General features: G+C 37.8%; 2 protein-coding genes across 5 annotated transcripts in view; one reads left to right on the top strand and one right to left on the bottom strand.

Annotated features, from left to right (window-relative positions):
- Positions 1-22,489, top strand: part of CD274 (CD274 molecule) — a 100,968-nt gene that overhangs the window by 26,001 nt on the left and 52,478 nt on the right. The window lies entirely within an intron of this gene.
- PLGRKT (plasminogen receptor with a C-terminal lysine) overlaps positions 1-22,489 on the bottom strand; it is a 53,951-nt gene that overhangs the window by 11,333 nt on the left and 20,129 nt on the right. Inside the window, exon 1 of one of the 4 annotated variants that reach the window (XM_031032272.2) lies at positions 19,803-22,479. The exons of the other annotated variants lie outside the window; for them this stretch is intronic. Coding sequence (XP_030888132.1) covers positions 19,803-19,832 — 30 coding nt within the window. The 5' untranslated portion in view covers positions 19,833-22,479. Of the gene's footprint in view, positions 1-19,802; positions 22,480-22,489 lie in introns of those variants that run through there. 4 annotated transcript variants of the gene reach the window in all.

The following is a 22,489-nucleotide window of genomic DNA, read 5'->3' as shown; positions in this document are numbered from 1 at the left end:
TGTGCTCTGGTCAGCGCTGTGAATTGTGCAAGACTGTTGAATCTCAGATCTGTACCTCTGAAAAAAATAATGCAATATATGTTAAGAGAAAAAAAAAAAGAAGAAGAAGAAGGTAGCAGGAGGGGAAGAATGAAGGGGGGAAATTGGAGGGGTAGACGAACCATGAGAGACGATGGACTCTGAAAAACAAAATGAGGGTTCTAGAGGGGAGGGGGGTGGGAGGATGGGTTAGCCTGGTGATGCGTATTGAGGAGGGCACATTCTGCATGGAGCACTGGGTGTTATGCACAATGAGTCATGGAACACTACATCTAAAACTAATGATGTAATGTATGAGGATTAACATAAGAATAATAAAAAAAAAAAAGAGTTAAAAAAAAAAAGCTCAACATCCAGTAAGTAGTTTGGGGAGAATCCAGAAGGGGAAATGAGTAATAAGTTTGAGCTTTAAATAAAAGGGCACTATTTTTTTTATGAATGACTTATGAAAATAATTGAACATAAACAAAGTTATAGTAGTATTTAGAAGCTTGAAAGCTTTGCTTGTACAGCATCTTGTTACACATCTTCCTATAAAGATTAAACACAATTAAATCCATTTTTACTCCCAGATGTTTATAAACAGTAAGGTCACCAAAAGTAAAAAATACAAATGCCAGTTTGGCAAAAACCCTTTATGTTAAGCTGTGGATTCCAAAATGTATTGACTCAGGTCAGATGTGAAACCCAGCTGCATGGGAGTCTGAGAAATTTGCCTTTGGCTTTCCAGCCTCTGTTGTATTGGTAGGCACTCTATAAGGGAGTTGGAATGGAACAGAAGTTAAACGATCCAGTCAGCATTAACTGCCACAGAAGGTATTATCTCAGTTTACAGTTAAGGAAACTGATTATTAAGTTTGAGTGATTTTCCCTGTGGCCTCGCTTATTGAATAGCAGACCTGGGATTCTGACCTAGACCTGCCTGTCCCAAAGTCCAAATTTGCAGTCTATTGTAAGTATACTTGCAATAATCAAGTCAGTATAGAAAATCGAGGTGAATGGACAAGGTATGTGATACCCATCTGAAAAGCCATTAGCGTTCCATATTAATTAATGCCAGAATTTTAGAAAGACTGAATAAAGAGCTCTAAATTGACCTGGGGTGCAGACTGACCTAAATTATTCTGCTTAAATCTCTTTGAAAGAACCTCAACAACCCACTGCCTCCAGTTTCTCACCAGCATTTCATGCCTCCCTTCCCTTGGTGATTTCAGTGATCACCACTCTGAATGTGAGCCTCCCAAGGTCCTTATAAGACCTCCTTCTCAATGCTATATCTAATTCCTCAGAGAACTGGGAGGCACCACCACTTCCAAATAATGACCATGGTCTGCAGACTTGACTGTCTAAACATTTCTTGAGAGATGTGGCCTCCCATATCCTGTGGCACAGGCGTGGGTTTGGGGCTCCAGGCCAAGAGCCCTGAGAGAGAACAAGGCCAGCCCGTGGCTTTTTTTTTTTTTTTTAATTTTATTTGAGAGAGAGAGGACGCGTGCATGCACTCGAGCACGAGCGGTGGGGAGGGGCAGAGGGAGAGGGAGAAGCAGATTCCTTGCTGAGCAGGGACCAGACAAGACAACACAGGGCTCCCTCGCAGGACCCTGACATCATGACTTGAGCTGAAGGCAGATGCTTACCGGGCTGAGCCAGCCAGGCGCCGCCCCCCAGCCTATGGCTTTATAAGGGAAGTAGTGTCTGTGCTCAAGAAGAGGGCAGAATGGAAATTCAGAAAGGTCGAGACCTGCTCCCCTTCTTACAGAAAGGGATGCAAAGGAAAAGGGTGACTCCTAAAAACAGATGAGCACTGGAGCCTTTTCCAGAAAAGGTCCTTCAAATCCTCTGTTTACTTTCCCCCAGAATTTCCTGCTTAGCCATTTCCTCTTGGTCTTCCAGTTCCTCATGATATCATCACCTTGTAGTCTCCAACTACCACCGCCTGCTGATGACTTCTGAATTCTAAATCTCTATCCTAGAACTCTTTTAGTGGTAGATGCTATTTCCAACTGCCTTCTGGGCACCTCCCCTGGGACACTGATAGGCAGGTCTTACCAAAATGTCTCTGCATATCTCTTGAATCCAGTCTCTTTCTTCTCTGCTCTCTTTGCTCCAGCTCCAGCCCAGACCATCATTATCCATCAACAAAAGCACAGTATTACCACCAACAGTGTTCTCTGTTCCTAGTTTCTTCCCCATCCCATCCGTTTTTTAATACTTCTCTCTTTATCTTTGTTTATACTTACATTCCTGTCTTAAAAAGGATTCTTATATTACTTTCCTGCTGAAAAACTTTCACTGGTTCTTTAATTCCGAGACATGACATAGCCTTTAAAAATTCTATTCTGGTTTACCTCTTGGGCTTCATGTCCTGCCAGTCTTCTCCTTGACTCCAGCTACCAGCCTTCACCTGTCCCAACCATGTTCACCTTTCCAACACATTTTTGCTTATGGAAGGAGACAGACTTTGGGGTTGCATGGACTAGGTTCAAATTCTAGTTATGTCACTTACTTGCTATGTGATTGTGGATAAGACCCCTAATGTCTTGACTCCCAATTTCTCTATCTTTAGGAGCCACATAGCTATCTCACAGGTTGTTTTTCTAAATAATGTGGCATATTGCAAGGGACTGGTGCGCCACAGCCATTGGTGTGTGTTGGCCCCTTTGTCTTGCTTTTTCCTCTTATCTCCTGTCCCTGGTGGATACTTAGGCTTAGAGCCTTATTCTTTCACTTTCTTCACTCTCTCTTTCTCGGAGAGAAAGGGGAAAAACACAAAATCTCCACAGAAATGAACATATTATTCCTAAAAGCTAATGGCTGTTGAGTCATTCACTTCCTATAACAGTCTGTTTGGCAGATGTTACTAACATCCCTGTTTTTCCAGAAGAGGAAACTGATGGTTAGAATGATGAGGTAACTCGCCAGTATGTGTAGTTCTGTATGTACCGGGTTTTCTTTTACCTCTTATATAAAGACACTGTTGCTCCAAAAGTTTAAAAGGCACATGCAAATTTGTAGAATGAGTGCTTGGCAAGGCTAGAGCTCCTTCTCTGGACTGTTAATCCAATGTTCTCAATAAAACCCACCTTCCCTAATATTTATTTTCAGATAATAGATCATGCTGTTCATTTAGGAATCGAAAAATGTTTTACATAATCTATTTAATTCATAAGATGTTTACTTTATTGCAAATGTAACTTACCCAACAATAATCAATAACTTCTTTATAGAATGAACTTTAAATGTTGTAATAGCTGGTTACAAATGGAGTTACAATCTTCCAAAGATTAGCCTAGCATTTAGTTTTTGTCATTTGATAAGAACAGGCCAAAAAATAAAAACAAAAAGAAATATAGAAATGCTACATTTCCAGCAATATCAGGGAATCGGCTGTTCATATTTAAAAGCATTATCCAGAGGACTAAAATATACTCCTTTAAGCAAGAAAATTTGCAAAAGATTTCTAACCATTTTAATAGATGTTTGTCTAAAAGCTATCTACTGCTTTCACTCTGGTACACCGTATAATATGCTGTTGCCTTCATAATAGAATATAGCAAACCAAAGTTGTTTGATGGCTTATTTGTTTATAAATTTAGTCAGTTAGTGGTTATATATCCTTTTCCAGGAAGGTTTGGAGGTGGTTTGAACATTAGGAGACTTCCTTTTGTAAAGACACAGAGTCATCATTAGTTCTCCTGTGCTGTAATGCAGGGGCGCTGCCAGAGTCCGCTGAGTGGCCCTGGGCCTCTGCATCTACCTTCTGTCTCCTCCCCTCCTATATCAAGTAGTTACTTCTCATTCTTAGTAGCAAATCCTCTTCTAAGCACCAGTCTCTCCTGGATTCCCTCTCTACTCTGTGTCTTCCTTTCGTTCTGCCTCAATGATCTGTTGCTTTTAATTGTCTTAGGGACAGTAAGGGAGCAAAGCTTGTTAGAGCTGTGTATAAAATAAAAATACACACATTCCTAATACATCCTAATGAGGACTTGAAAGTCAGGGGTTTCCTGTGGGTATGTTGCATGCATTTTAGAACATGGCCTTGTTATAATTATTTGGTTCTTTTGTCTTTAAGTGTTTCTTCTTGCTTCCTTATCATTTTCCAGATAAGAGGTTGTCAAATAGATGACTTTGGTCTAATCAGATGCCATTATAGTCAAAATAAAAAGGGGAGTAATATTGTTTACACCTCTTATAATTATAGCCAGAAAATTTGTGAAGTAGTTATTTTCAGGAATTGAGCCAAAGCAAGAGAAGTAAAACAAAGTAAAACAAAAAGACAAAACTAACCCCCCGCCCCAGTACAATTAGTTTCCCTTCTATCTTCTCAATGAGTTGTGCTTCTAATCCTATGTTTTGATAACTTAGGGGAAATCCTGAAACTGAGGGTTTTTATCCAATAAAATTACTTTTGTACTTTCATGTGGTTTTATTACATTCAGAAATGTTCTAAATCTAAAATAAGTCTTCCAAAATGCTTCAGAAGATGGAGGAATCCAGAGCAAGAAACAAATAAGGGTGATTAAAAGCTATGTTGAGCAAAGGCCTTCCCACCTGGTTGGCAGAAATTTTTAAAACATTTTTTTTGACAAGCTGATTCTGAAATTTCCTTGGAGGAGGAAATATACAGCAAAATGGATGAACCTCAAAAATATTATGCTTACTGAAAGAAGCTGGACACAAAAGACCATGTATTGTATAATTCCATTTATTTGAAAGGTCCAGAAAAAGCAAATCTATAGAGAGACAGAAAGTAAATTAGTGATTTTCTGGATCTGGTGTTGGGATCAAGGACTTACTATAAATGAGCACAGGGGAATTTTTGGAGATGATGGAAATGTTATCAAACTGGATTATGGTGATGGTTGTATAACACTATAAAATGCACTAAAAATCATTGAACTGCATCCTTACAATGGATGGATTTTATACTATATATATCACACCTCAACAAAGGTGTTTAAAAAAAATAGAAATGGGACACGGTACCCTTTCACCATCAGTCATGATAGGTAAGTAACAGCATGTGTTCATTTTCAATCATCATTAAAGACAAGGAAGATGTGTGGCAATAATAGTTGCCTGACTACATAATTATTCCTGCATCTTTAAAAAGGTCTTTTGTGATGGCCAACAGACACATGAAAAAATGTTCAACATCACTAGCCATCAGGGAAATACAAATCAAAACCACAATGAGATACCACCTTACACCAGTTAGAATGGTGAAAATTAACAAGACAGGAAACAACAAATGTTGGCGGGAATGCAGAGAAAGGGGAACCCTCTTAAACTGTTGGTGGAAATGCAAGCGGGTATATCTACTCTGGAAAACAATATGCAAGTTCCTCAAGATGTTAAGAATAGAGCTACCCTACGACCCAGGTATTGCACTACTAGGTATTTACCCCAAGGATGCAGATGTAGTGAAAAGGGCCACATGGACCCCAGTGTTCATAGCAGCAATGTCCACAATAGCCAAACTGTGGAAAGAGATGAGATGCCCTTCAGCAGATGAATGGATAAAGAAGATGTGGTTCATATATACAATGGACTGTTACTCAGCCATCAGAAAGGGTGAATACCCACCATTTGCATCGACATGGAGGGGATTATGCTAAGTGAAATAAGTCAAGCAGAGAAAGACAAGTATCATATGGTTTCACTCATATGTGGAACATAGGAATAGCGCAGAGGACCACAGGGGAAGGGAGGGAAAACTGAATGGGAGGAAATCAGAGAGGGAGACAAACCGTGAGAGACTCTGGATTCTGGGAAACAAACTGAGGGTTACAGAAGGAAGAGGGGTGGGGGGATGGGGTAACCAGGTGATGGGTATTAAGGAGGGCACATGTGGCTATGAGAACTGGGTGTTATACGCAACTAATGAATCACTGAACACTACATCAAAAACTAATGATGTGTACTCTATGTTGGCTAATTGAGCATAATAATAAAATAAAATAAAATAAAAAGGTCTTTTGTGTTCCACTCTCAGTAATTGTTAAAAAACATCCGAACCATTTGGTAAGGAATAATTCTATTCAGATGCAAAGACTTTATCATTTTATAATAAAACATTCCATCTTTACATTTATTAAAGAGGGAAGGAAAGACTGTTTAGCATTGTATATGTTCCTCTTTATAAATCATTACTTTTAAGCTTCATATTCCATACATTTTCTATTCTCATACTAAAACATACCAAATTTTCCTTGCAGTTGCAAGAGGTGGGGAGAATATTGTTTTTGTTTTTGTTTTTTCTTTATTAAAGGTTCTTTATTCTCTTCAAGTTTTCTTATTACTAATACTAATATCACCCTCCCTGGGTATTAGATGCTTACTTAACCCTAAAGAGGTGCAATCTACACCACAGCAAATTTTTGGTCAAGACGGTGAGTTGAAGTGATTTGCCTTCCTTTAAAACATTGCTGGAATATCAGCCGTCACTGTTTTTGCAACGAATTTGGGGAGCTCAGCTTGTATGGTTGTTACATCTGGAGATTCTTTTATTTAGAAGAAAATGTATTTGTACAGTGGCTAAAATTATAATCCAATTAATATTAGAAAGTTAATCTAGTGATATAATGATTACTAGTAGGAAGAATTCATGGGGCAGGTCATCTCCAATTCTAATGAATTTTAGGCAAACCTTTAAATTAGAAGTTTCTTATTTAAACCTGATTTCAACATAAAGACAAAAGTAGGTTGTGGAAAGAATTCGTTATCTAGTTATCCATTTCTGGGAAATAATACTTCCAATACTCATGTTCACATGTGATTTTAAAAATAAAATACCATCTCATTATTATAAGAAAGATGGGTATTAAGGAGGGCACGTATTGCATGGAGCACTGGGTGTTATACGCAAACAATGAATCATGGAACATTACATCAAAAACTAATGATGTAATGAATGGTGATTAATATAACATAATAAAATAAAATTAAAAAAAAAGAAAAAAGAAAATAACCATTAATTCCTGAAAGGGAAAAATTGTTAGTTTTACATCTGTCCTATTCTGATGTGTGTGCGTCTAAGAGTTCTACAGAAAGGTGAGCCTGATCCAGTCATAACCAGTAAATCTTAGATTTACTTAATTTACTTACTTGCTGCTTAATCCCTGCAGTGACACTCATTCCTCCTGCAATATAATGCTAAATAAAAACCCAAACTGAATAGCCACAGATAAGGAGAGGTCAAATTGGGAAACATAAGCATAAAAGTAGAGTTTTATGCCATAAAATTTTCTTCTATAATCCTCCTGAATGTTTTTGCTTAATGAGAAAGAGGTACATTTTTTGTTTTGGCTGTTTATTCACACTGACTTCTTTTTTTTGAAAACTAAAGCCTAATTTGATAGTACTGATAAGCTAAGATGGGAAGTATTAAAACAATAGTGGCTTAGTATCAGCTCACCGTGGGCCGCGGCGGGGGAAGAAAAGGCCACAGAAAAGACAGTGTGGTGGAAAGGGAAAGGCGTGAGCTTTCATGAAAGATACTGGCATCGTTAATTCTCAGTCTGGAAGAAGACAGCACTCCCTGTGTCAGATCAAATAGAGAATGAATTCCAGGTGAATCAAAGCTTTAAATGTACCAAATGAAATGATAACTATAAGTAAAGTTTGGAGATTGCTTGTATAACCTTAGAGAAGCAAAGACCTTTACAAGGAAAGCAGGAAACACGAAGGAAGAGATTAACAGATTTTATACATTAAAAATGAAAAATTCACTACTTCATACCCATTAGGATAGGATGGCTATCAAAAAACTTACAGAAAATAACAAGTGTTGGCAAGAGGCAAGGATGTGAAGAAACTGGAATTGCTGCTGGGAATATAAAATGGTGCAGTTGCTATGGAAAATGGTATGAGGATTTCTCAAAAAAAATTTAAACATAAAATTACCATATGATCCAGCAATTCCACTTCTGGTTATATTCCCAAAAGCAATGAAAGCAGGGACTGGGATAAATATTTGTACACCCCTATTCACAGCAGCATATTTACAGTAAGTAGCCAAAAGGTGGGAGCAACTCAAATGTCCATTGACAATTGAATGAATAAACAAAATGTGGCATGTATATACACACACACACAATGGAATATTATTCAGCTTTAAAAAGGAAGGTGTAGAAGAATATATAATATGCTACCACTGTGTGCACACGTGCACGCATGTGTGCACACACACGCACACACACACACGTATTCATATTCATGTACACCTGCCTCTGTATGGACTGTCTTTGAAAACTTTTTGAGAAACTAGTAATGGTGATTGCATCTGAGGAGGTAAACTAGATGGCTGGGGACGGGGGTGGAAGGAAGTTTTCACTATATATTCTCTTGTTCTTTCAGAATTTTGTATCATATGCACATGTTAACTATTCAAACATAATTTTTATAAAGAAAGAAAACAAAGCCCCCAAGCCCCATTTCAGACTGAACCTGCACTTGAGCTGTCTGGAAAGCTAAATATTTGTTTTCACACCCAACAAGAGGGCAGTGGATAAGTGGGTAATGGAATATTCATATAATGAAATATTCTGCAGCCTTAACAATGACTGTCCACATTGTGAAGGCTATCCACAACACTGGAAAATGCATAGACACTGTGTCAAATTTAAAAAGCAAGATACAGAATTTTATATAGAGAATGATAGCAGTTAGATAAACTTAAAATATAGCACAAAAAAAATGACTGGGGACAATGTTAAGCATGATTATGTCAGAGCCATAGCACTATGGTAATATTTTCTTCCTTCTACATATATGTATTTTACAATTTTTTGTTTATGAGCTCTTTCATCATCTTTGTTATTTATAATTGACATATAATATTATATTATTTCAGGTATACAATATATAGTGATTCCATGCTCTTATACATTACAAAATGATCACCTCAATAGCTCTAGTTACCATCTTTCACTACACAAAGTTGTTACAGTTTTATTGACTAGATATCCTATGCTGTACATTACATCCATATGACTTATCTATTTAATAACTGGAAGTTTGTATCTCTTAATCCCCTTTACCTTTTTCACTCATGCCAACACCCCTTTCCCCTTCAGCAACCATCAGTTTGTTCTCTGTATCTATGAGTCTGTTTCTATCTTGTTTTGTTTGATTTTTTTAGATTACACATATAAGTGAAATCATATGATATTTGTCTTTCTCTGACTTACTTCACTTAGCATAATACTTTCTAGGTCCATCCATATTGTTGCAAATGACAAGATTTCATTCCTTTTTATGGCTGAAACACACACACACACACATATACACCATCCTGTGTATATATATACACATATATATGTATATATATATACCACCTCTTCTTTATCCATTCATCTATCAGTGGACACTTAAGTTGCTTTCATATATTAGCTGTTGTAAGTAATGCCACAGTGAACATAGGGATGCATATATCTTTTTGAATTACAGTTTTCATTTTCTTTGGATAAATACCCAGAAGTAAAATTGTTGAATCATATGGTATTTCTATTTTTAATTTTTTGAGACACCTCCATACTGTTTTCCATAGTGGCCTACCAATTTACATTCCCACCAACAGTGTACAGGGCTCTCTTTTCTCCACATCCTCACCAACGCTTACTATTTCTTGTCTTTTTGATACTAGCCATTCTAACAGGTGTGAGGTGATACCTCATTTTGGTTTTGATATGCATTTCCCTGATGATGAGTGATGTTGAACATCTTTTCATGTGCCCGTTTGCCATCTGTATGTCTTCTTTGGAAAAATGTCTATTAGGTCTTCCACCCATTTTTAATTGAGTTGTTTTTTCTTTTGTTATTGAGTTGTATATATTCTTTTTTTTTTTTTTTTTTTAAAGATTTTTATTTATTTGTCAGAGAGAGAGAGCACAAGCAGGGGGAGCAGCAGAGGGAGAGGGAGAAGCAGGCTCCCCACTGAACAAGGAGCCCGATGCAGGACTCGATCCCAGGACCCCGGGATCATGACCTGAGCTGAAGGCAGACGCTTAACGACTGAGCCACCCAGGCGCCTCTATTATTACTATTATTAAGTTATGATTACCAACCAGGCATCTGATATTTCTTTTTTTTTTTTTAAGATTTTATTTATTTATTTGAGACAGAGAGCATGAGAGGGAGGAGGGTCAGAGGGAGAAGCAGACTCCCCGCCGAGCAGGGAGCCCGATGCGGGACTTGATCCCGGGACTCCAGGATCATGACCTGAGCCGAAGGCAGTGGCTTAACCGACTGAGCCACCCAGGCGCCCCTTGAATTGTATATATTCTTTATATATTTTTGATATCAACCCTTTTTGGATATATCATTTGCAATATCTTCTCCCATTCAGTAGGTTTCCTTTTCATTTAGTTGATAGTTTCCTTCACTGTGCAAAAGCTTTTTTGGTTTGATGTAGTCCCATTTGTTTAGTTTTGCTATTGTTGCCCTTGCCTGAGGAGACATACCCAGAAAAATATTGTGAATACTGATGTCATAGAGCTTACTGTCTATGTTTTCTTGTAGGTTTCAGGTTTTACATTTAAGTCTTTAATCCATTTTAAGTTGTATTTTTGTGTATGATGTAAAAAAGTGGTCCAGATTCATTCTTTTGCATGTATCTGTCCAGTTTTCCTACTACCATTTATCAAAGAGACTATTTTTTCCTTGTATGTTCTTGCCTCTTTTGTTGTAGATTGACCATATAAGTATGGATTTATTTCTGGACTCTCTATTCTGTTCCATTGATTTTTGTGCCAGTATCGTACTGTTTTGATTACTATAACTTTGTAGTATAGTTTGAAATCAGGGAACTTGGTACCTCCAGCTTTGTTCTCCTCTCAAGATTATTTTGGCTATGAGGGGTCTTATGTGGCTTCATACGAATTTTATTATGTTTTCTGGTTCTGTGAAAAGTGCCATTGGTATTTTGATAAGGATTGCATTGAATCTGTAGACGGATTTGGGTAATTTGGACATTTTTGACAATATTAATTCTTCCTATCCATTAGCATAGTATATCTTTCCATTTATTTTCTGTTATCTTCAATTTCTTTCATCAATGTCTTCAGCATATAGGTCTTACCTTCTTTGTTAAATTTATTCCTAGGTATTTTATTCTTTTTGATGTAATTATAAATGGGATAATTTTCTTAATATCTCTGATAGTCATTATTAGTGTATAGAAATGCAGCAAATTCTGTATATTAATTTTGTATCCTACAACTTTACTGAATTTATTGGTTCTAATAGTTTTAGGGTGGAGTCTTAGGGGTATTTTTTTAGTTTTTTTTTTTAATGTATAGTATCATGTCATCTGCAAATAGTGACAGTTTTACTTCTTCCTTTCCAATTTGGATGTGTTTTATTGTTTTTTCTTACCTAATTGTTGTGGCTAGGACTGCTAATACTATGTAGAATAAAAGTGGCAAGAGTGCTCATCCTTGTCTTCTTCCTGATCTTAAAGGAAAAGCTCATAGCTTTTTTACTGTTGAGTATGATATTAGCTGTGGGTTGGTCATATATGGCCTTTATTATGTTGAAGTAAATTTCATCTATACCCATTTTCTCGAGAGTTTTTATTATAAATGGATGTTGAATTTTATTAATTGATTAATTTTGTTTATTTTATAATGAAAGAATTATGTTAAAATGGAAAAATATAAGTAGGGATTACTGGGTAGTGAGATTATGGACTATTTTTTTATGATTATCTATATAAAAATAAACTAGTAATATTTTTTAAAAAGAATACATCCATAATGATATCTGGAAAACAAGGAAGGGTGCCATCAACAAGCAAGAAATTTTGAGGAATTTCTGAAAGAGAAGAGAGCAGATGGGGTCAGAATGATGGTAAAATCAGAGTAGAAGACCTAAAACAGACTCAGGGGAGGACACTTCTACCTATAAGAATGCTGGAGAAGCTTCAAGCTTGGGGAATTAATTAAATAACTACCTATAAATGTAACTATAAAGGTTATCCTTGCCCTCCAACACAGAGGGAAAAGTGGCAGTGTTTGCCCCTAGTCAAATTTTCTCCGAAGTGGAAAATTTCTTGGAGGAAGCTCCTTTTCTTGGGGATGGGATCAGAGGTAGAAGAGGTATTATTGAGGCAGTTCTGGACTTCAGTAACAGACAGACAAGGAGGACATTTTTTAAAAAGTAGGTTCATTCAGTCTTGAGTATGACACCGTGCTCCATCCCAAAGTGAATCTTTGTTTGACAGTTATGGGGTTCTTCAGCCTGCTCCTTGCTCAACTACCCTAAAGAGCAGCTCTTGTGTTGGCACATGTCATCCATTCTACAAAGCCCACAGACTTCAGAGGAAATTCATGCCAGCTACTTACATTAATCAACTTACTTCTTCATCGTATATATGAACAAGCAACTAAGGGCTACCAGATAGGTGAGGGCAATCAAGAACATAACAGAGAAAGACCAAGGTACATAAAGAGAAAACCTGGAATCTGAAATAGAGATAATATGAAACAGAAGAAAACTGTAGTCTGTGTTATTAGAAACTTCTTTCTCTGTTCCTGGATGTGTCTATGAGGGAAATTGCCAGCATGGTTTCTCTAGCTGGCTTTTAGGTCCCACTGGGGTAGACCACAGAGAGGTGAGGGCATTGCACTTGATATCAGTCAGTCCTACAATTATAATGTTGAACAAAAGGAGCCAGACACACAACAGTACAAACCATAGGATTCCAGTGATATAAAGATCAAAATCAGATACAAAACTAATTTGTGCTGTTGGAAGTCAGGAACATGACTGTCCTTAAAGGGGTGGGGAATGACTGCAAGGGGTTGTAGCAAGGCTTAAGAGGTATGTGAAAATGGATTGAGCTGTACACTTTGTGATGAAAGCTATGTAGAACTAATCAAGAAGCTGTAACAGTTCAGAACCTTTTATGCATTAGACAATATAGCATTAGAATATATAAAGCAAAACTATTGGGGAAAACAAAGAAAATTTTACAATTATAAATAATAATGGTAGGATTTAAGCAACTCTTTCAGAAATTGATAGCTCTGATAGATAAATGTAGAAATATTGAGGATTTGAGCTATTAAATTAACAAATTAATTGTACATGTATGTGTATAACCCAATAAACATAGAAAAACATTCTTTGTAAATATTCAGGGAACATTGTGTTTACTACAATAAAATATCTCAATAAATTCCCAAGGTAAAAATCTCATAGACCATTTTTTTAATCATAGTGCAGTAAAAGGAACTAAAACAAATGGGTAACGATTGTGTATCTGTAAGAATTTAAGAAAATAAATTGAAAAATGTCTCAAATTAAAAAAAAGAAAAACTAAAATGAACAAGATTAATTTAAGCAGGATGGCTGAATGTAAGATCATATAAGGTCAACATACAAAAATTAAAAAATTTCTATATGCCAGAGACCATTAAAAAAACTATTCATAATATTACAAATACTATATAATATGCAGGGATAAGTGAACTTCACTTGTTGTAAAATTTACTTAGAGGGAAAATATACCCGAAAAGTCAGTTTTGAAAATTGTCTTACCTGCCAGACATCAAGAGTTACTATAGAGGTGTGCTATATATTATGGTAGCAACTAGCAATATGTTCATATTTAAGTTGAAATTAAATAAAATTAAAAATTCAGTTTCTCAGATGCACTGGTCATATTTCAAGTGCTCAATAACCACAAGTAGAGTTATATATGTGTCTGCGATATATATATCATATGTCATGTAAATACATATAAAATACTTCCCTCAGCCTATCACACATATATAGATGCATGGAGATATCTATATCTCTATATCTCTGTCTCTTTATCTATATCTATGTATTTATATCTGTATCATCCATCATGTCGGAAGAAACTGCCGACCAGGTCCTGCCCATACAACCTCTCAGTCATGAGCACGTCTGGGATATTTTGAGTCTTATCTAGAGCACGGGAGGAACTAAGCAAGTGTAAGGGGTAAAGAGTAAAGAAGCAGCAGCATTCTTATTAGTCAGCATGGAGGGGATGCTTAGTCATTTCTGTAGTTTGGACAATGTTCACATCTTTGTCTGTGTTCTGACATGATTATAGAGTGGTCTTGTCTGATGGTGGTGATCTGCGAAATTTTTTATGTTCCATAGGAGCACACCATGGCCTAACTGATAGTGCCAGGTCCTAGCTGCCAGGGGTACCATTTTCCTTTCTCAGTCTGTACAAACTGCCATGTGCTTTGAGGGAGGGATTAAAAGACTCTGGGAAGATTTTTGAAGTTTCCTCTGACAACATCTGAGTATTGAGTCATCAAAGAGAACCTGGGGAGTGGCAAGAAGGGTGAATTCTGAATATTTAGATCTAGGTGTACCCATTATCTCTGCTTTGCAGATGGCCCACTCTCTGGAAGCTCTCAGGAAGGGAGAGAAATTTAGGGGGTCACCCAAAGTGATACCAGAGAGAAAATAGGAAGTAACAGGAGTTTGCTTCTAGCTCATGGAGGGAAGAGAGTCTGGCATGCACTCCAGGATAAGATGGCATTCTCCTTGGTGACCTAAGGCCATTTCAAACATGAAGTGGAGGAACTAGCTTCACAGTAGGTGAAACTGACCTTCTCTGAAGGACAGGACCCTGGGAACTCCCAGCCAGAATGCACATCAGGAAAACTGAACTGTCAAAGAGAACTATCAAGGAGGAGTGAGGAGCAAGGTGAGGTTTCCAGGGGCCCAAAGTGTAAAATACTCAGGAGGGTTGGTGTAGTGTGGCCAGAAGCACTAGGAAGGTATCTTTTGAATCAGATATTCATTGAAGAAATCTAGTAGAACAGAAGAAACAAATACAGGCTGTCTAGAAGGTTCTGAAACCCTGGTGCTAGGCCTCATCTGCCTCAGGCTAGGAGGTTTTTGATTTAGAATCTCAGCAACTGCCTACTCTACCTAGTTAAGGCCTTGTTTATATTTTGTTTGCCTTTCTCCATGTAGAATTAATCTGTAAAACCGTGGGACTGCTAAGGGAGCTAAGAGAAGATCTGGACATGTTGACAGAATTGATCAAGGCAGCCTGATGCTGGACCAGGTTCAGAATCTGGAGAGACCAAACAGAGTGGCCTCAGACAGAGACTAAAACGCTTTGAGGCCTGGACACCCTTCCTACCTGGGCTCACTCCCACAGGGTCCAAGGGCAGAATGTGAATACTGGAACACCATCCTCACCTTTCTTCTACAGTGTATATTCTGGGTGGCATTCCATAATTCACCAAATAAAGTTGGGGTTTGCGAGTTTGGATCCAGGGAGATCCAGACTTTGAACTCAGGCTCCTTTGGGTATTAGCTCTCTGATCTTAGACATGGGACCATACACTGCAGTTTCCCCAACCCATAAAAAATGCAGCCATTCTACCTACCTTGCAAGGCTCTTGTGAGATAATATTCGTAAAAAGGCAAGCCTAGGTGTTGGAAGAAAAGGAGGGTGATGGCCGGTCAAACCTACATCTATGCTGCCTTCCATATATCATGTCAAGTGGGAACATTCCAGGGGAGGACTTTTTAAATGTCTTTGAAATTAAAAAAAAAAAAGACTAAATCTTAAAAAAAAAAAAAGTTGTATTGACTAACAAAGTGCTTAGCTGTCAGCAAATTGTTACAAAGAAGATATTTGTTCTTTTGCCTATTAGGTCTCCCCATCCTAAACATCAAAGTAGCAGAATTTTCTAAGAACAACAATTGAAGTATATACAACACATACCAATAGCCAGAAAAATATTTTGCTGAATTTATGTTGCCACCAAAAGACCTTGAAATTTGGCTCCAATGATTAAATGTTTGTGTGTGCTTATAGCATCATTCAGTTTATCTACAGTCATTGATTTAAGGCAACTTTATATGATACAATATGGTTTTAATTTGTGCAAAATCAAAATAAGATTACTTATCCTTGAAGCAATTGCAGTTTATGACATTTGGTTATTCAGGGTGAAATAGAAAACAACCAAGATGTCCAAAAACATTGCCTGGGGGAAAAGGTTAAGATAACAGAAGGAAGTCATAACCAACTACAGTACTAATTTTATCTAGATTATTATAGAAAAATATATATAGAAAAATACTACAGTATTTTTCATGAGGGTAGCACACTTTGGGTTCATGTCAGAACATTCCACAAAAGTAGTATGTCACATGTAATGAGCTGTGCTGTTGGGTACAGAGATGATGCCACACTGGCTTTCCTTAGAGTCTTTGGTCATAAGCAGTGATAAACTGGGTGTTGATTCAGGGCTACCTTCTCTTCGTCACCCTGTGATCAGTGGCACACATTTCTGAGATCGTCCTCCAGAATCAAAGTGGCCTTGAAGCAAAGGTAAGATTGGCCCTTAACTGTGTTGAACCATGGAACAAAGCAGGCAGCCCCACTGGTATCCTGGTATGTTCGTTTGTTTTTATGTTCCATGCAGCTTGGCTGTCCTTGACCTTTTAGCAAGCCAAAATACCCCAAAGCTGGTGACTTATTAGGTAGGTTCAGTGTAGAATTTGTGGGAAGGAGGTTTGGTTGGAAAAGCCTCACAGGTAATTTGGATGCACCATCCCCTTTCCCACTGCTACCAAGCTGAAGGGGGTGGGGACATGTTCTCCTCAACTGGGCAATCTTCCACCAATCTCCTTTGCTGCAAAGATGCATGGAGGTGAGAAGTTGGCCTGGCCTGGGCAGCACTGAACTCACCTCTTAGGGCTCTGACATTTGCACTATGAGATCCAGAGAGGGAAAGGTAGCAAATCTTTTAGGACAACAATGCTGGGGAACTAGGGTTTAATCCAAATGAGACTTAAACAGTCTGAGCGTTTGGAACAAATCTCTTGATTTTTCTGTGCCTCCCCCCCTCCCATTTATATTTCAGACATCATGATAATGGTTATACAATCTGCTGTCCTCAGGACTGCTCCAGGGATTTATTAATTTATCCAAGTGATACTTGGCAAGTTGTTATAGATGCTTACAATAAAGGTGCTATCATAATTCTGATTAATTGCTTAGGGTTGATATACTCATATAACTTGTCATTGACAGTAAGTCCCAGAAAGGTGTATTTCTTATTTCCACAGCCTATCCTAAATTTCATCTTAAAACTACTAGTCAGGGGCGCCTGGGTGGCTCAGTCGTTGGGCGTCTGCCTTCGGCTCGGGTCATGGTCCCGGGGTCCTGGGATCGAGCCCCATGTCGGGCTTCCTGCTGGGTGGGAAGCCTGCTTCTCCCTCTCCCACTCCCCCTGCCTGTGTTCCCTCTCTCGCTGTGTCTCTCTCTGTCAAATAAATAAATAAAATCTTTAAAAAACAAAACAAAACAAAACAAAAAACTACTAGTCATACTTGCCATTTACTATATCACTACTGTGTAATTATTATATAGATATTCATAAGCCAGATTGTTTAAGGTTAACTCACATTTTTGTGTTAGTTAATGTCCTGCCCTTTGTATATGTTTTATGAATGAATATTTAAAGCAGAAAGAGACAAATACTCTTATGTGAAAGTGCAAATTCTGTAGTCATACTCCCTGGTTTGAATCTTGGCTCTACTACATATTAGCTGTGTGACTTTAGACAAGCTACTTAACCTCTCTGGGCTTCAGTTTCCTCATCTACAAAATGAGAATATATATATTAGGATCTATTTACTAGGTTATTATGAAATAAAATAAGAGAGGGACGCCTGGGTGGCTCAGTCAGTTAAGTGTCTGCCTTCGGCTCATGTCATGATCTCAGGGTCCTTGGATCGAGCCCCCTATCAGGCTCTCTGCTCAGTGGGGAGTCTGCTTCTCCCTCTCCCCCCACCACTCTCCCTCTCTCTCTCAAATAAATAAGTAAAATCTTAAAAAAAAAATAAGAAAATATGTAAAATGTTCAAAATAGTGGCTGGCATTTAATAAGCACTCAGTAAAAATTAGCTGTTATTATTAGTATTAGTGATATGATTCTTTGTTTAAATAACTGATGGATTTAAAAAAAACTATTTGCAACATTATACTAAAGAGAGTTCCCCCATTTTCATTTTCCCTTTTGGTGATGCTCGGGGAAGAAATATCCTTTCTCTTTCTCCTGTCATCTGCCCAGATACAAGAAATAGATGGTTTAAACAAGGACTATCTCATAATAATATGAAATAAATAAAAAAGGCTTCTGGGTATTTTTTTAAGATTTTATGTATTTAGAGGGAGAGCACAAGCAGGGGGAGCAGTGGGCAGAGGGAGAAGCAGGCTCCCCACTGAGCAAAAAGCCCAACGTGGGGCTTGATCCCAGGACCCTGGGATCATGACCTGAGCCGAAGGCAGACGCTTAAACGACTGAGCCACCCAGGCGCCTCAGCTTCTGCATATTTCTTATACCTCCTGTTGATTTTTACTGTGGTTACTGTGAAAGGTGTGGGCTTAAAAAAAAAAGTAGCTCTAGCAGTGAAATAATGTTGCTGTAAAATCTCAATAAAGCAAGTGTAAATAATTCTAACTACTTTTTCGTAACTGTGCCCCTCAAAGCAGTTTCTTCTGTAATTTAATATGGTCTTTCAACCTCAACCTGACTTTTTACTTAGCAACAGATGATACATGCTTTCTCAAAGGGAACTGTAGGTTAACAGAACCAACAATGTTCATTTTTTTATCTGTTTTTTTCTTTTGTTTCCATATATTCTGTTACTAGTTTGTAGTTTATACTCAGGGTTTTTTTTTTTTATTGCTTTAACAAGCTGATAATAATGACCAGCAAACTCAAGGAATCAAGTAATTTCCTTCTAATTCTATTTAACCACTTGTTGATTTAAAGTAAAACCAGTTCTTACTGAGCAGGTTCCAAAAAGAATATATTTCTGTTTTAAAGATTTCTAAGATCAGCAATAACAAAAAGCCTAATCAAGTACAAGCCTGTGCCTTCATGGAAATGAACATGAAAAACTGAATTGTGATAACTGTATTTAGACATCTGGTGATTGGGGAAGGAAAGAATCTTATATTTATTGAGATGCATTCTCCTTCAGTTGGTAAATCTATAGAAATGACCATCTTCCTAGCCTAGCACTCTGTCTAGTGTTGCTGTTTTTATTATTAACACCAGGTTATATATATATATATATCCCTTTCCTAAGAACTGTGAACATTAATTATAATTTTTCTTTGTTAAGTGAATTTTTCAAAATGTTTCAAAGGCGTAATGATCTAGACTTTTTGATGCAGTGACCGAGGTTTTTTAAACTTCTGAGAAGTAAGAACATGCAGCCCACATTACTTGCTGATCAATTTGTGGGGGAGGGTGCAGAGCAAGAAAGTAGAGGAGGCAAAATACATTTATCAGTTTTTCAACGTGGTCACTGAGGAAAGAACCCAAAATGAATGGCTCAGATGTAAGGAAATGAAGAAGGAAGGAGAAATAACTGGAAGTAATAGAACTGAATGAAACTTCCCAATATGAGGACTCTTTCATGAGAAGTTTTTTTAAGGTAACTTTTCATTTAGAAAAAAGAACCACATATTGGATGCTGCAGACCAAATGCACGCTCGGTTCCCTCTAGCATTGACTTAACATGTCTGTTTTCGATCAGTTCTGTTTGTGCCTGAGACAGAGGCTAGGGCCGAACTGTTTGCAAACAGCAGTCGGAGCTGCCGCTGGCTGCAGCAGGCACGCTGTGGGCAAAGGTGCCAGTGGTTCAGAGATCAGGGCCAGAGGACAGACTTGGATTAAGGTCTGGGCTAAATTACTTATGTAAGCTACAAAACCATGTAAGTGAAAAATGAATCTCACCTGACTGTGTTGATCATTACTCTGAGGCATGATACTAGTTTGTTGACAGTAACCGTCAGGAGAGCTCCGCAGTCAGTCCCTTAATCCAGAAGCCATTGAGAGCTTGGTCAGCAGTTCTGACCATCTGTCTGTAAATAACTCCACAGACACGTGGAGCAATTCCATCAGAAAATAAGAGCAGCAATCATTAGGGAGTAAGAAAGTATGGACTCAGGGAGCAGAAAATAATGTAGGAGGAAGAAGAAAACATTACATTTAAGAATGTCTTTACAACAATGCACATTTCTTTGTGTAATAATCTCTATTCACTACTCACACTGTATTTTCCTTTGTCCTTCTGTGTGATAGCATTATAATTTGGAAGCCCGTCTCTTGGAATAGGCAATAAGAACCAAATGGAGATGTGGGTTCTTATTCCTAATCTGCATGGTTCTCATTTTCCCCCAAAATCCTCATGTACACATTGACCCCCCCAAAAGTGGATTTTTTACTTGGTCGGATACTGCTAAGAAATGCATGAAGGCTGTGTTCTTTAACATAACACCTCAAATCATACTTTATGATTCTAAGTGAATCTATCTGGTGGTTTGTGGATACTAACAGGAAGACTAAAAAAACATATTTAAATAAAGCATTTTCACATATGAAAGGCTATTTTTATTTTTACACTTAAAAGCTCTTTAGCGAGCATTTAAAAATATTAAATGAAGAACTTTTTAGGAAGGACAGAAACCTAGCAGAAAAATGCCTTTGTGGTCTGGGTAATCTGTGCTGGAAGGCTCTGTAGTAATAAGTATTATTTTGTTGCATTTACATCATTATTGGTCTTAAAACAACAGAAGCCAGTTTAGATAAATTTAAAGCTACAACAAATATTGAAACAATTTATTTCATCAAAATTAGGCACTCTGTTTTACAGCAAGTTGAGGGATCACAGAATGATTCTTATTGTTAATGTGTGAAATTTTGAAGTAATTCACACTTCATAGTAAGAATAAAGGCAAAAATAAGAATATTTTTCTATTAAAGCAGAATTTTAAAAAAGCATAGTTTTAACCAAAATTTTAAAACTTAATTCCATTCTTGTTTTCTCCACTAAGTAAAATTTCTACCCTGGAAGCAAATATATTAGTGCTAAGTATGTATGTGAAGGCTTTCATTTCACAAAATGAAATTGTGGGCTTCCTATTAGTGGTGACAGAGGAACCAACCTATCAGGAAATGAGTTCATATACTTCCAGGAAAGATGAATGAAGTGACCACTCTTGCCATTTCCTCCATCTTGTTCATGGTTTTTTCCTCACTTCACTCAGGTCTCTGCCTAAAATGTCTTCTTCAGAGACAGCTCTTCCCTGACCCCACATCCAGCCTTAGTGTTCATCATATTGCATAACTCAGCCTAACTTATATTTCCTTGTGTGTTGTCTGTCATTTCCATTAAAATGTAGACTTTATATGAGCAGTAATTTGGTTCAGTTTCATATCCCCATCATCTGAGATGGGTGTTCAATAAATATTTGTTGAATGACTAAGGCATAAACAAATAAACAAAGGAAAGCATGAAGTAACGGCCAGCAGTGTAGGGGGCTTTCAGGCATTTGCCTGTGGCTGGGGCAGGAGGAAGTGGAGTAGCTGCAGACCGTTGTCCAAGGTGCTGCCCTGAGGTTTACTCAAAGAACAGGGTAAAAAGAGGGAGTATTGGCTGGCATCCATGTCACTTGTACTCAGCACACCCCCTCAGGTTTGTGAACTTCTATCCCTAACTCTGAAGCAGTGCTAGGGAGCCTCGGTTACTCTTTTCTCCATCTGATTTCCTTGTATTTAAAGGGTAGGACTGTGAACATAGAATTTGAAAGGTGGTCTAGTTGACATCTATGCAAATAAGAACTTTGTAGCAGAGGTGCCAAAATTTGAGCAGATAGGTTAAAGCTGAGCCTGGAACACATCTTCTGAAGGCATGCAGCAGGGGAGATAAGAATATCTAGTGGATGCACGGCAAAATGGGGGCAGACAAGAATAAGGTCCCATCCAAGCGTGAGGTCCTCTTTGTGACTGTGTGAGCTGCTAGGGCACTAGTTGCATTTGCATTCCCTCCCCCAAAGGAGGAGCATCAGAGGAAGGCTGATCCTCCAGAAGTGATTTGCTGCTCCAATTTAGGAAGAGTGAGAAACCTATGGCCTAGTCATGGAACTTTAGCTTGCCAGGGATACCCCTCCTCCCAGCCCCCCAACACTGGAAGTTAGAGGCTCTTAATCATAAAAGTGATGTAGACACTGAACTCTTGATAAGGACCATGTCAAGTGATCCAGTGGGAAAAGCTAATTCTGCTAAGTCAAGAAAGTGGCACAAGGCTTCCACTAAAGGAAGGAAAACAGAAGTGAGTAGTGATCTTCCCTCTTTATAGCAACATGGTTTGATTCTCTTTGGTGAAGTCCCTTTGGTGAACTTTCCTTTGGTGAAGTTTCATTTTGAAGTGATTACTACTTAGATGCTCTAACTTTTCAGCTTGATAAAGCTATGAACATGCTAGCATTCTTTTCCATTGCACCCCACCCCATGGTAGAATGTGAGGGTCATAAAGCAAATAGATGGGCCTTTGGGATCTTCTTACTGGAGAGGTCCACATCTGAAATGCCTTCATTTACATTATAAATTTTAGGCAAAATTATGTCATATTTAAATATATA

Source organism: Leptonychotes weddellii, chromosome 14, assembly GCF_054177405.1.
Source record: "Leptonychotes weddellii isolate Sample4059 chromosome 14, ASM5417740v2, whole genome shotgun sequence".
Taxonomy (NCBI): Eukaryota; Metazoa; Chordata; class Mammalia; order Carnivora; family Phocidae; genus Leptonychotes; species Leptonychotes weddellii.
The sequence above is the reverse complement of the archived record's forward strand: the minus strand, read 5'-3'. Positions and strand labels throughout refer to the sequence as shown.